Here is a 13,245-nt window from a genome sequence, read left to right as displayed (position 1 = left end):
AAAGTGACGAAGACAGTGTTGGTTTCAGTTACTTTAGAAGACTTTTTCTATACATGAAAGTGTGTCTCAGTAGGGAAAATTTCCTCCGCAAAGATAATTTGGTAATGCATAGATATGTAATGCTTTACAAAGCTACTTATCATTAGTTCATCATGGACTCCTCGTATTCGTCGATCGTACAGATAGACACGTCAAATTTATAACACCCATCTTTTTCTAAATACTATGCCTTCGTGTTAGCGTTTTCCCTTAGTCAGTAATCGAATCATCTAAGTTAAATTTCATATTACGATACCATTTAACTGCATACTTTGATCCAATTTCTTTTGTAAGTTATTCACCTAGTTACTATATGTACTTCCTTAGTACTTCGGTGACACATATCTGCAACAATGCAATTTCCTTGACCGACATGCGGCGACCTATTTGTCTAAATTCAAGTCCCTTAAAGCCTTTGTTGGGAGGTAACGACGCTGCCACTCTCAGGAACACTTGACACTTCACTGAACACCTATCAACGAACGTGCTGTAGTCAGACAGCGGTGGGTGAACTCCGTTATTACGTTTTGCTCTAAGTATGAGGTGCACTGTAAATTGTACAAGCGATCCCTCGACTTCAGCCAGAGAAAAGGTTGTCGATCGAATCTGTTTAAGTCGATTGTTCCCTCCAATATTCCATAGAAGTCGTTTTGTATCCGTAAAGTAACGGTCAAGTGCGAGTACAAAATGGAATTTTAACCAATGGTCACCCAAAAAAATATTTTCGCCGTACCTATCGTTGCTTAAAGTCGATGTTTGTTAGCTTGTAGCTTTTTTATCTGCCTATTTACTTGACGCACTCAAGTTTAAGCTCAAATTTGAATCCACTTTAGAAAGGAACTTCCGAACTATTGTCGAAGATCTATAAATTTTTTCATGTTACAAGGTCGTTTCAGACTCGATAATCTCGCTATCACGATGATTTTGCACCCTAATGGAGAGGGCATTCAAACCAACTGGTGTCAGCTGGTAGAGGTCCTTACCTAAGGTTTTTATGCACGGCTATCAGAGCCTAGACCCAGGTACCCAGGGCGAAAAGCTGGAATATAAAAGGGTTTTGGTTAAAAATAGTCTGAATTGATCTTTAAGGGTCATTTTTAGATTCCGAAGAAAAAAAAACGGATCACTCACGTCTGCCCGTCGCGTCGGTCACAGTTTGTTTCAGAATCTTCTCCACCAAATAATTTAAAAATTTGTCCACATATCAATTTGTGTGACCCAAATGCGTAAATAGATGCAATCTAAACTAAAAGGGGGGGGGATGGAAAATAATCGTGTGACGTATCAAACACAAAACCTAGCACTACTAGAATCTCTTTCTATGAAGATGTTTTATGTATTTTCCAAATTTTAAAAGAAATAGTTTCCAAATTATTCACGAAAATACCTAAAAAATCTCTTCTTATTCAAAGTTAATCAAAGCACCTACTCGTCAGCATTGATATAAAAATCCACCTCGCCCTTTAACTAATAATTCGTCGGTACTGATAAATAAAACCTTCTGTCCGTGTACTATGAATTCAGAGTATTAATTTAAACATAGTTCACTCATGTCCACCAGTTCCATCCCCGTCATATGTTTATCCACACGACCCCAGATTCACTGAGTATCGTTTCTGCGTGAAATTAAATAAACACGTTTGCGTTGGACGATGTGTTTTTATTTGTAATTGGGATTTTATTGCAATTCGGATGCCGGAAATTTGTTGTTTCCTTGTCCCTCAGGGTATTTAAATAATATTGTACACAATTTGTTGGGCAAAAAATTTAAAGAAGGTTTTTTTTTCCAAAATATTTTTAAAGGTAAAAATTGATCTTTAATTATTAAATGATAAATTGGTCTTTCATCTTATTAGTTGCAATATAGCTCACGCCACTGAGCGTGACGTGTTGCAGCTACGATCCCCGCGTAGTACAAGCATTTGTGTGACCTACGATAGTTTGTCCTGAGTCTGAGTTGCCTTTGTGATTTGGACTTCGACTATGTTTGGAGAACCGCTCCACCCGGACACAAGAATCAGTCTGCTTAACGTGGGAGTCATTTTTTAAAAGTAATGAAACAGTCGTATCTTTTAAATAGCGAATAGTTGTTGCCCGCGACTTTGTCCGCGTGGTTAGAAGATATAAGTTATGATTTATACCTGCCCTGCTTTTTTCACATTTTCCATTGTATCTTCGCTCCTATTAGTCGCAGCGTGATGGTTCATAGCCTTCCTCGATGAATGGTCTATTCAACACGAAAAGAATTTGTCAATTTGGACCGGCAGTTCCTGAGATTAGCGTGTTCAAACAAACAAACAAACTCTTCAGCTTTATATATTAGTATAGATATGTCCATCGATTGAGAACTATTACGTAATCAGAGTATGTTTTGCTAGTGTTTGGATGACCCCCCCCCCCCCTCGCTTACCGAGAGAGATTAACCCACGTACTTGTAGTTACAAGCACCATTCCGCTCGCCTCTCGCCCCACCAGTTTTCGTGCTTACAAAGGTTTTTCAATTGAATTACTTATCTTAGTAGCCTCCCAGGAAGGCGTTAATATCACTTACCTCTTACTTTAGTGGCTGCTATACTCGTAGCTTAAAGTAATTATTTAAGTGTTTTACAGAGAATTAACTACCTAACATACCGAATGTTAAAAAAATGCGAGCTAATTTATATTCATACCAATCTTAAACTTTAGATTCACTATAGTTCTCTCCCACCTCTGATACGACGTTCGCTCTATCTCACTTTTTCTCTCAATCTTTCTCACTTGCTCGTTCGCCCTGTCTTACTCTCTCTCTCTTTTTCGACATTTCCGTTGCATACCGGCGCGACGTTACATCTGTAAACATTTTACCCTCATGCGCCTAAAGAAGTTTCACTTCAAAAGGACATTTTCACCGATACTCTAAAAGTCTTCTTCCTAAATGTTGCGCGAAATGCAATGAGGTTCAAATGCTTTAAACCTGTTTGCAAAGTTGATAAGTTTCTTGTTTAAATTACAGCTTGTAGTTGAATTGGACGAACTTTCACGTTTAACATTAGTGCCGAGGTGTACAGAGAGGTTCTGCACGAAACTTAACAATTAAATCCAAAGATTTAATTAAGTCTGTGCCAAACACTTTGAAGATGATCGAATTGGAGGTTTTTTTTTTACCTTGTCCAGAAGAATCCGCAATCCGACTGCGATTAAATTTGACATGATAACAGCTCCTCTTGCAACCGATAGGCAACATTGTATCGACATGCCACGGACAAAATTTACTAAACATTACTATATAATTGGATTCCCTATAAGTACTAGCAGATTATGGAACTCACACATAGACACGGTGAAACATATACGTAATATTAATACTACATGTGTTATCAGCGAGGGTTGTTTAGCTGTTAGTAGAAGAGTAAATGTCTGGAATTTACTGTCCCGTACATTTAGTACAAAGGGGTAGAGCTCCCGCCGCGCTCACATACCTATGGAAACACGTGCTTTAGGTAACTATCTCCGAATTGAACGAAGCTTTACTCGCCATCACCAACGAATCTGTAGGTATAGGTATCACAGCTTATTTGTGCAGCGCTGTTCGGAAACATCTGCTGTTGCAAGGAACTAAATTATCCCTTATTGCGTCGTGGTCAAGTCTTAATATGTTTTAAAAGCGGTTGGCATTCATTTATTTGTTGCTTACAACCATCTCTGAAATCCTCTTTCTTTGCATCTCTCTGCTTCCGTATGAAATTATTGTGCTAGAATTAAAGGTAAAATAGTTGTCGTAGACCGAAATATCGCTAATTCCAAATTGTATTTCAATTCCATAAGGCTTAAATGGAAACATTGCTACGAAATATTATAATAAATTAAATACCGTCTGCGTCCGGTACGTCTGCGTTGTAAATTAGAAAAGCATAAATACGTATTGGGGACAACATGGCGGACACAACCAAATTAACAGAGAGAGAAAAGCCGGGGACATTCATGTCCACCCCTAAAGTGAAACGTTCCCTACAAACAGACAGTCGTATTTAATATTTGAAAGCCTTTGAGGTCTATGTAAACAACGACTATTACTCCAAAACGTCAGATGGACATATAAATCTTAATTAATATTTGCATAAGCCGAAACGCAATTTACGTGTGCACGTGTGTGTGTGTGTTTTCACAATTTAGTTATTGGCTCGTGTTTGCCATGCACCTGTATTGTACACGGGTGAGTTGACTAATGCCCAGTGGTACGGCCAGTACATTTGCAAACAGACGGGCGTCAACGACCAACATGGCGTATCGGTTGACTTAACGCTAACCTATCTATTAATCTATTATTTAGGTATTAAGATTCTAATACCATATTTAAGATCAAGAAACGAAGTAAGAATTTCGGCAACGACAAGGATCATATTTTGAAAGAAATATAAATTTTGGTTTTACTCACAAATAAAAAAAACTATGAAAATATCCTATCCGATTTTTATTAAAAATGATTAAATTAATTCACGACTTTCATATCCATAATATTCAAGCAATGAAAATCGCACACAAAAAAGTTTCTGCCTACAACCAACATTTAATGAAAACAGATAGTCAATCAAACGGTCGTGAGTATTGGGAAATTTTAATCATGTCGCGACTACTTGAAAATCAATTATTTTTAAATAAACCTTCTTTGTACTCGAAAAGCTTGCGATGGCCGGTGTTTATTAAAATTTTACACAACCACCCGTGCGTCTGCCTCGTCAATTGGAAACGCAGTCACTTATAAAGTTTGAAATATTAAATTTTAAACGAACTATTCGATGTTTTTAATAACACCTGCATTTCCAATTAAGTACTTCAAAGGTTCGATTCAGACGCAAAGGGAAGTGTTTAAATTGAAAACTGTTTATTTATTTATACTTCTTATACATGAAATCATGTAAGGCGGACTTTATGTCTACCAATCTCTGGCAATGTCTACCAAGCCACCATAGGCAGCAGAAATCATAAAAAGTAAGTGTCGAAATACAAAAGAGACGTAATTTAATCAGGATTCGTATGAAATTATAGAAAAGTAAGGCGGTAGGAGGAGGACCAACATTATAAATGCGATATTTTTTGCAATAATTACTAAACCGATCATCATGAAACAGAGTGTGTTTGTGTTTTTTTTAAACGACTCCCGCACTAAACAATTTAATCCTTGTGTCGCGGGGGTTTCACAAACATACAATTCACATGCACAAAGACACCCAGACTCAGGACAATCATTCGTGGATCGCACAAATGCTTGTCCTACGCGCTGATTGAACCCGCGAAACGTCGCGCAACGTGGGTTTGGCGTGATGACCTCAACCACTCGGCTATCCGTGCAGTCAGATTAAACTATGTACGCATGTTCTTGGAGTGATTAGAAATAATAGGGTTATATTAACAGGATTAAGCGGGTGGCCGCTAGTATACCAATTAATAATTAATTCAAACTGCAATTATATAAACCTACGTATAATTATATGTGAAGTGATGAAGCAGCAGTGTATATAGACAAACGAAACAGCTACTTCACATTCAATATTCAAGCATTTACTTAATCCTGCTAGCAGCTAAGTGAATACGGATTATAAACCGCAGCGAGTTGCAGCTACACATGGAATACGCGAACGGTTATTCCCGATATTCGCACCAATGCGTTCGATTCCTCCCAGCGAACTTACTTCAACAACATATGATGTATACAGAACAAGCGTTTACATATTCTGTCTTGTAATACCCGTGTTGAGTGCTTATCACAAAGTCGTAGGCGGGTTCTAGTGAAGTACACAAAGACTTTTAAAACTGAATCTTAAGTTTTAAAACCAATTATCTATCTTTACAATTTGCTTTTACTCTTGAAATACTAAATTCATAAACTGTTTATGATAAGTTCGTTATCTTCGCTTTATGCAGTCTAATGGTTTTCGCATTATACTTTATTAGCTACTTAGTTCGCCTGTCGCTAGTCCCGTCTATTCCTAGCATTCAATCAATTATGTATCTTAAAGCACTCGACTGGATATACTCGCGTTTAGCTTGTAACGATAAAGTATTTTATGAATAGTTCTTTTATAAGTACAGAGTAGCGTCGCCCCCGGTAGCACCCGCCTGATTCACGTTCCCGTGGGAAAGTGGGGATAATATATAGCCTTTTCCAACCACCTGATAATAGAGAAACTGAATTATTTAATGTATGATTCAGACTACGTTACAATATGCTAGCCAGAATCGATCAATGCATCTTTAATTTGCTATATCAACAAAGAAACTCACGTATACACTCTATTTTTTTTTATATTTCTTGTTATTTGTACTGTTTTGGCAGTTGTTCAGATTAAATTCGAATCATTCTTATTCTTGCATTCATTATAATCTTTATTACCTAAGCGAACTAAAAGGTCCCCCCAAAAAAACCATATTCTTGTCTTGTCTCCCAAAGTACAATGTATTAAAATTCCAACACCAGTTTTTACGTAAAAGAGCGACAAACATCAATGCATACTTACTGGTTTTCGCGTTTGCTGTATGCTGTACCACAGTGTCACAGAAATGAGCTGATCATATAACGCACATTCGCATTAATCATATTAGTTAGGATCATAGAAACTGGGAATAGTTCTGTTTACTCTAGTCATACCACGGGCTTTGCTCTTGCCAATCCCATCTCGTGCTCGTCTTTGAAGAGGCTCTAGTGACCAGTGCCTTTAGGATTGCACGTAGACAAGTAACATTACGCAGAGCACTAACGCTATTGAATCGCTCCAACGTTCCGAACGGGCAAGACGAAGTCACGTCTTTTGTCGAATAGGTATGTCATTCCATTCGCTCCGTATTTAAAGCGATATATGTACTTATAGAAACTGTAAAGAAGATTTTGAATGATGGTGTGTTTTGCCTTTCGTTGAGGTAGACGCTCAAGCCTCTGCTTGGCTGAATATCAATCGTTTTTCAACTGCACCAACCACATGCAGCCTTACATCAAAGCATTACAGATTCCTTCTTTTCATACTGAAACGTCTGATACATTAAAAGTACGTAAATAAGATCCAATCCTTTTAAATCCAATCTGTTTAGGATTAAATCACATCGTTTTGTACAAAGTACTTACATACGTCGCGTATATTCAAAATTAACTCTGAAATCTGCATAGAATTTGCTATTTTGCTTTGCTTATTCTGCCCCAATGTCGACATTAGTTTACTGGTTTCGTAGCTGAGTGTAATAGAATGGTGTTAGGTATTTAATCCTTTTATCAGGGGAGGCTACACAAAAATTCAAGTCGCATGCTGAAAGACGCCCGGACTCAAGACAAGCATGCGTGGATCACACAATCGCTCGTCCTACGTGGGGATCGAACTGGCGACACGTCGCGCACGGTTGTTTCAGCGTGATGACCTCAACCACTCGACTACCCGTGCAGTCAAATTGATATATTCAACTAAAATATTGATAGATCAGTGACATTTGTATTTATGCTTCGTTCGGTTTTATATCGCGAAGGTGTCTCGACATAAGTGCATTTGTTAGCGGAGAAAAATCTCGCTGAATCGCGTTTACAGCAAGCTAAGCGAATTGAATTGTACTTTAAATCGCGATTTGATTTTGCGTTCACTGATCTAGAATTTTATCGTACCGATTTATTTTCTAATTTTAAAGCATATTGTCCAGATATTTCTGATTAAATACCTTTGTAACAAATAGATGTATTCATTTGTTAACAGATGGAGCGTGCCAACCGACGATACATTCTAACGCAAGGTCCCTTGGCATTCACCGTGGGCCATTTTTGGTTAATGATCTGGGAACAAAATACAAAAGCTATACTCATGTTAAATAAAGTGATAGAGAAAAACGAGATAAAGTGTCACTGGTATTGGCCGCAAGCGATCGGTGAAGTCAACAAGATGACCTTCAACGAGGTGCGGCTGGAGGTGGTGCTGGTCAGCGAGGAGGACTGCGGCTACTACTCCACCAGGCTGTTCAAGTGAGTACACAAACATGAGATGAGGTGGTCAAAACTGCAGCTCAGCTCGAATTTGGGGTTGTAGTGTACCAGAGAATGATTAAGTTCTTGTGAAATACACATTGATAGTATATTGGATATATTTATATAATAACATGTATATTGAAAAAAAAAACAGGCTTTTCCCCGATCATTTTGATTATACCTCAACAGGATCGTACAGAATACCTATGGCAGCACAAGTCACTAACGTTTCAGTTTAATATCTGATAGGGTTTTTCATACATACTGTGTACGACAATTCAAACGAACAAAAGGTTGTCACTCTACAAACAGATCGAGACCGTTCTTGACTTATTCTCCGAAAGCCTTTTCACTTTGTCTTTTCGTGGAATACTTCATCGAAACTTACTGCTGTGTGTACACCGAGCTCTGCACGGTTTGTAAATTTCCTTTATTAGGACAATCGATTATTAAATCGTTCTTAAATGATTCTTATATGATGTAAAAAATATAACGGGTTACACTACGGGAGTGCCGGCAAAACTAAAAACTTGCATTTTTGATATTTTCGAATGGGTAGGGCATAATCTTGCTAGAATTTCTATAAGTACTGTATGTAAAAGTATTTATTTATTTTGCTATCGTACACTAGCATACACATTTCTATTACATTTAAAAAAATAATAAATTTTGTTTTCGTCATATGAACTTTCGATCAAGTCACTTGTCCTGACGCGAGTTTAATTTTTTTACCCATTACAAAAAAGTGTACGGAGATGTACACGCTAACTTAAAAAAATCCTAGTTTATGGCGTATATCTCGTTAGTTTAGAACTATACACAGTAATGTACATGCAGTATGTTTTCGCTGTTCGTTGACACTAAACGGCGTGTGTACGGATGTGGATGTAGTCCCGGCGCGGGCTCCCAACCAGGCCGACAAATTGTCAGCAAGGCCGCGCCACACACCGCATCAATTGTACGCATCTAAACATTAATTGCTTTATTGATAACTGATTGTGTCTATACTAAGAGACTATGGAAACCATTGGCAATATATTTTAAGAATTACAAGACTAAATATAGTTATTTTTTGACGTTTTTACGAAAGAAATCGGATTGTTAGCTGGATGGTTATGTCAAGGCCAGTCCAAAAAAAAATCGGCATTCATTTATACACTAGTCGCATTTGAAAATTGGACTGTAAAAGAGACCGCGGCCCATGAGTTTGTTACGGCATTCTTTCTCAGGGTAGTCAGATAGGAAATGTCGACTCCAGCGTTGTCAAAATGTAAATGCAACAATATATCCTACTTACAGAATAAATGATTTCATTTGATTACGTGATAAGGCATCATCATCATCATCATCATCATCAGCCTGTCGCAGTCCACTGCTGGACTTTGATAAGGCATCAAACTAGCTCAATAATTAAGTGTAGGTTTTAAAAGTTTTTGAAGAGCCTTGAAATCTATAATATGGATGTACCCTCTTTGAACTTTATATATCGCAGTTACACAACAGTAAATCAATTAAATCAATAGCCTAAGATCTTTGTAATCACAAAATGCATTTCTAGACGTTTTCGCGTATCCAATATACTACACACTCTCGCTTGCAACCAAAAAAGTCACTTCTTTTCTTTTTATTTTATTGAATAACTAGCAGTTGCCCGCGACTTCGTTCGCGTGGTTAGAGGATAAAAGTTATGACACCTTGGGTTACAATATCGCAATTTTCTTACGGAACCCTAATATTTTTGAAATAAATTATAGCCTATGTTCAGCGGAGGATAATGTGGCTTCTCAACGGAGAAAGAATTTTTAAAATCAAACCAGTAGTTTCAAAGCCTATTCGTGTCAAACAAACAAACAAACAATCAAATCTTTCCTCTTTATAATCTTCTTCTTCTTCTAATACATAAAATTCCCGTCTCACGATGTTAGTTACCGTACTCCTCCGAAACGGTTCGACCGATTTTTATGAAACTTTGTATACTTATTGGGTAGGTCTGAGAATAGAACAACATCTATTTTTCATACCCCTAAGTGATAAGGGTTGCTCACAGTAAAAATTTTTTTTTTTTAATGTGGCATTAAAAATGCATACAACTAGAAAAAAAAAATCTGCAAAACAACGTTTGCTGAGTCAGCTAGTATTAGTATAGATAACGTAGTTTGTAATTCAAAGGAAATAGCATTGATTTATTTAAATGATCTGTTCGTAGTATGTGATCGGATTTAACATTCATAGAGGTATTGATTTTATGTCGAAACAATTCCACTGTACATTTCGTTCGCTGGAAATAGTCGCGAAATCAATATCAATTTGAACCTACACGTGTCTTTACAGTCCTGTAATTTTCTAAATGTGTCGTATTTTTATTTCTGTTGTGAAATTTCTCCGAGCGTATAAAACGTTGTACAGTCAGCACTCGATGCACATTATCAGATTAACACGACTCGTTGACACAGTAAATAATTTCTAGTGTGATACAAATTGATTTAGATGTTGAAGGGCGATTGCACCTCGCCGAGTCAATAGGGTATTTGACAATTTCAAAAAATATCCGTTTTACCCGTCAGACATTTTATCACATCATTCAAAAGTATGGAAGATTAAAAGCACTTAGTGTGTTTAAATGTTTTTTATCGGAGGCTAGTGCATCACTTGCTAGTAAAAAGCGTAGGTACTGGTAAGTGACTTACTCCATCCCCTTAATTTTTCGTTTTCGAGATACAAGAAAAAATACGTATCCAGTATCCTTCGGAAATCTGTCTGATGGACTAAACTGATTTATGTTTTTTATTTCTATTTATTCTATTAACAAGCTGTTGCCCGCGACTTCGTCCGCGTGGTTAGAAGCTATAAGTTGTTATTTATACCTGTCCTGTTTTTTCCACATTTTTCATTGTATCTTCTCTCCTATTAGTCGCAGCGTGATGGTATATAGCCTAAAACCTTCCTCAATGAATGGTCTATTCAATACAAACATATTTTGTCAATTTGAACCAGTAGTCCCTGAGAATAGCGCGTTCAAACAAACTCTTCAGCTTTATATCTTCTTCTTCTTCTAATATATAAAATTCCCGTGTCACGATGTTAGTTACCGTACTCCTCCGAAACAGTTCGAACGATTTTTATGAAATTTTGTATACATATTGGGTAGGTCTGAGAATAGAACAACATCGATTTTTCATACCCCTAAATGATAAGGATTGCTCACGCTAAAAAAATATATATTGTTTTTTGGATGAAGTTGCTAGTTTTTATTTTTTTTATAATGTGGCATTAGAAATACATAAAACTAGAAAAAAAAATATTCGGCAAAATGACGTTTGCTGGGTCAGCTAGTATTAGTATAGATTTGCTATCGTGAATCGACTTCACCACCCTTACACGGTACAGCATTAAGAGCATATCGCTTGGCCAGGCTCCGCGACATGGAGAGCGGCAAGTGCCGCGACATCATGCAGTACCACTACACCACGTGGCCCGACTTCGGGGTCCCGACGTCGCCGGTCGCCTTCCTGCAGTTCCTGAAGCGGGTGCGCGAGTCCGGCGTGCTCGACCCCACGGACGGGCCGCCGGTCATCCACTGCAGCGCCGGCATCGGCCGCTCCGGCACCTTCTGTCTCGTCGACTGCTGTCTCGTCATCGTAAGTAAACGCTCACACAGACACACGTACACCTCACTTAAATGTTTATTTTATTTATGAAGGACAACAAACAGAACAGTAGCATATTAAAATATAGCACTAGAATGAAGTGTTAACATGTTTCATGTGCAGTAAGCCTTTTTAAAGTTCGTCGTCACAGCTAGCGACGAAAGTCGCTCTTAGATGTCATGTTGTCTTTTTGAATTGTCAAACGAAATTTAAATATTCGTATCTACTTTTGAAAGACTTTCAATTGTCAACAAATATTTCATGTGTGATATAACATCGTCTTTTTAAACGGCGCGTAAGCGTTATCTTCAAGCCGTGCGTATGTTTTTAGAGCGGCGACGTTTGCGTATAAACAAAGTGATCTATTAACAATATGTTCTTCAATTAAGCGCCGTCAATAATCATTATATTGCACGACTCATATCAAATGCTGTTGCCATTGTTTTATGTATTGCAAATATGCTGTTTTTTTTTCTAGCCCAGTAATATATTTCGTTCTGCACCAAGCAGGTTGTATCTCAGTAACATTAAAAATAATATATTTTCTGAAAATGTGTCTCCATAAACGACAGTATAAAAATTGTTTCCGCTTTAGTTTCGGTTATTTTGTAAACAGCCATCAAAGTATTAGAAACTGTAGCATCTTACAGGTCTGAACAGTAATTGTTTCTTCAATTGATCGGCTTTGCAATATATATTTTGTAGGTAAGCCGATTGCGAACTATGGCGACAATATGTCTCGATATTTATTACATTTGATAAAATTGAAACTACACCCTACATTATAAGCTGGTTAATTGTGTTATTTATAAGCGATCTACGGGCGAATGTTTTCTTAGAACACTTTATTAGCCACCGCGAACGTCCTCAGTGCATGACAAATGAAGTTAAACGCAACGATTAAATAATTATCTGCAATTAATAATATCTGTCTTCAATTCCACAATTGTAATATGTCCGACTGAAAGGGAATATCTAAAATGTGTATTAGAAATAATGAGTAGTGTTTGGTGGAAAGTGTAAAGGTGTAAGTAGTGAGGCGGTGTGGGGCGAGCGGGTCGCGGTGCAGCGCGGCCGCCACTGCACCGCCGCCCGCCGACACTCGCGGACGTCTCGCGCGCTCTCCCCACACACCAACCTCTCGGTACTTTACGAAAATGTCCGGAAACAATTCGCCCTCTGCCTCCACATCGAACTCGGTTAGTTTCCGCGTATTTCGATAATTAAATAAACAGTGTTATTTTATGAGAATTTAAATTAATTTCTTGTTTTCGAGAACGTTGATAAATTTCAATTAATTAAATTCTAATTCGTAATTAATAATTTTGGACGTTGTGATTTAGTTGTGCGATTCGTCGGGCGTTTGTTTTGCGTAGCATTCAGCCGGCTCCTGTCAGCCGCCTAAGGATTCTATTTCTAGTTTAATTGGGAATATATTTGCGTGAAAATGTACATTGATATATTCAAGCCTCAGCCCAAAATGCGATGTAATATGTATACTGTGGCTATTGTTGCAATTGTTTCAAAGCGAATGATCTAGATGCGATTGTTTTAACTGCTTGCGATATCAGCGCGCGGTATGTC

The 13,245-nt window shown here is 37.7% G+C and overlaps 1 protein-coding gene across 2 annotated transcripts in view; it reads left to right on the top strand.

Annotated features, from left to right (window-relative positions):
- LOC113503899 (tyrosine-protein phosphatase non-receptor type 61F-like) overlaps positions 1–13,245 on the top strand; it is a 74,946-nt gene that overhangs the window by 46,135 nt on the left and 15,566 nt on the right. For both annotated transcript variants that reach the window (XM_026886035.1, XM_026886034.1), the window contains exons 3-4: positions 7,749–8,011; positions 11,427–11,652. In XM_026886035.1, coding sequence (XP_026741836.1) covers positions 7,749–8,011; positions 11,427–11,652 — 489 coding nt within the window. The remainder of the gene's footprint in view (positions 1–7,748; positions 8,012–11,426; positions 11,653–13,245) is intronic.

Source organism: Trichoplusia ni, chromosome 20, assembly GCF_003590095.1.
Source record: "Trichoplusia ni isolate ovarian cell line Hi5 chromosome 20, tn1, whole genome shotgun sequence".
Lineage (NCBI taxonomy): Eukaryota > Metazoa > Arthropoda > Insecta > Lepidoptera > Noctuidae > Trichoplusia > Trichoplusia ni.
This window is presented reverse-complemented; position numbering and strand designations above follow the sequence as displayed.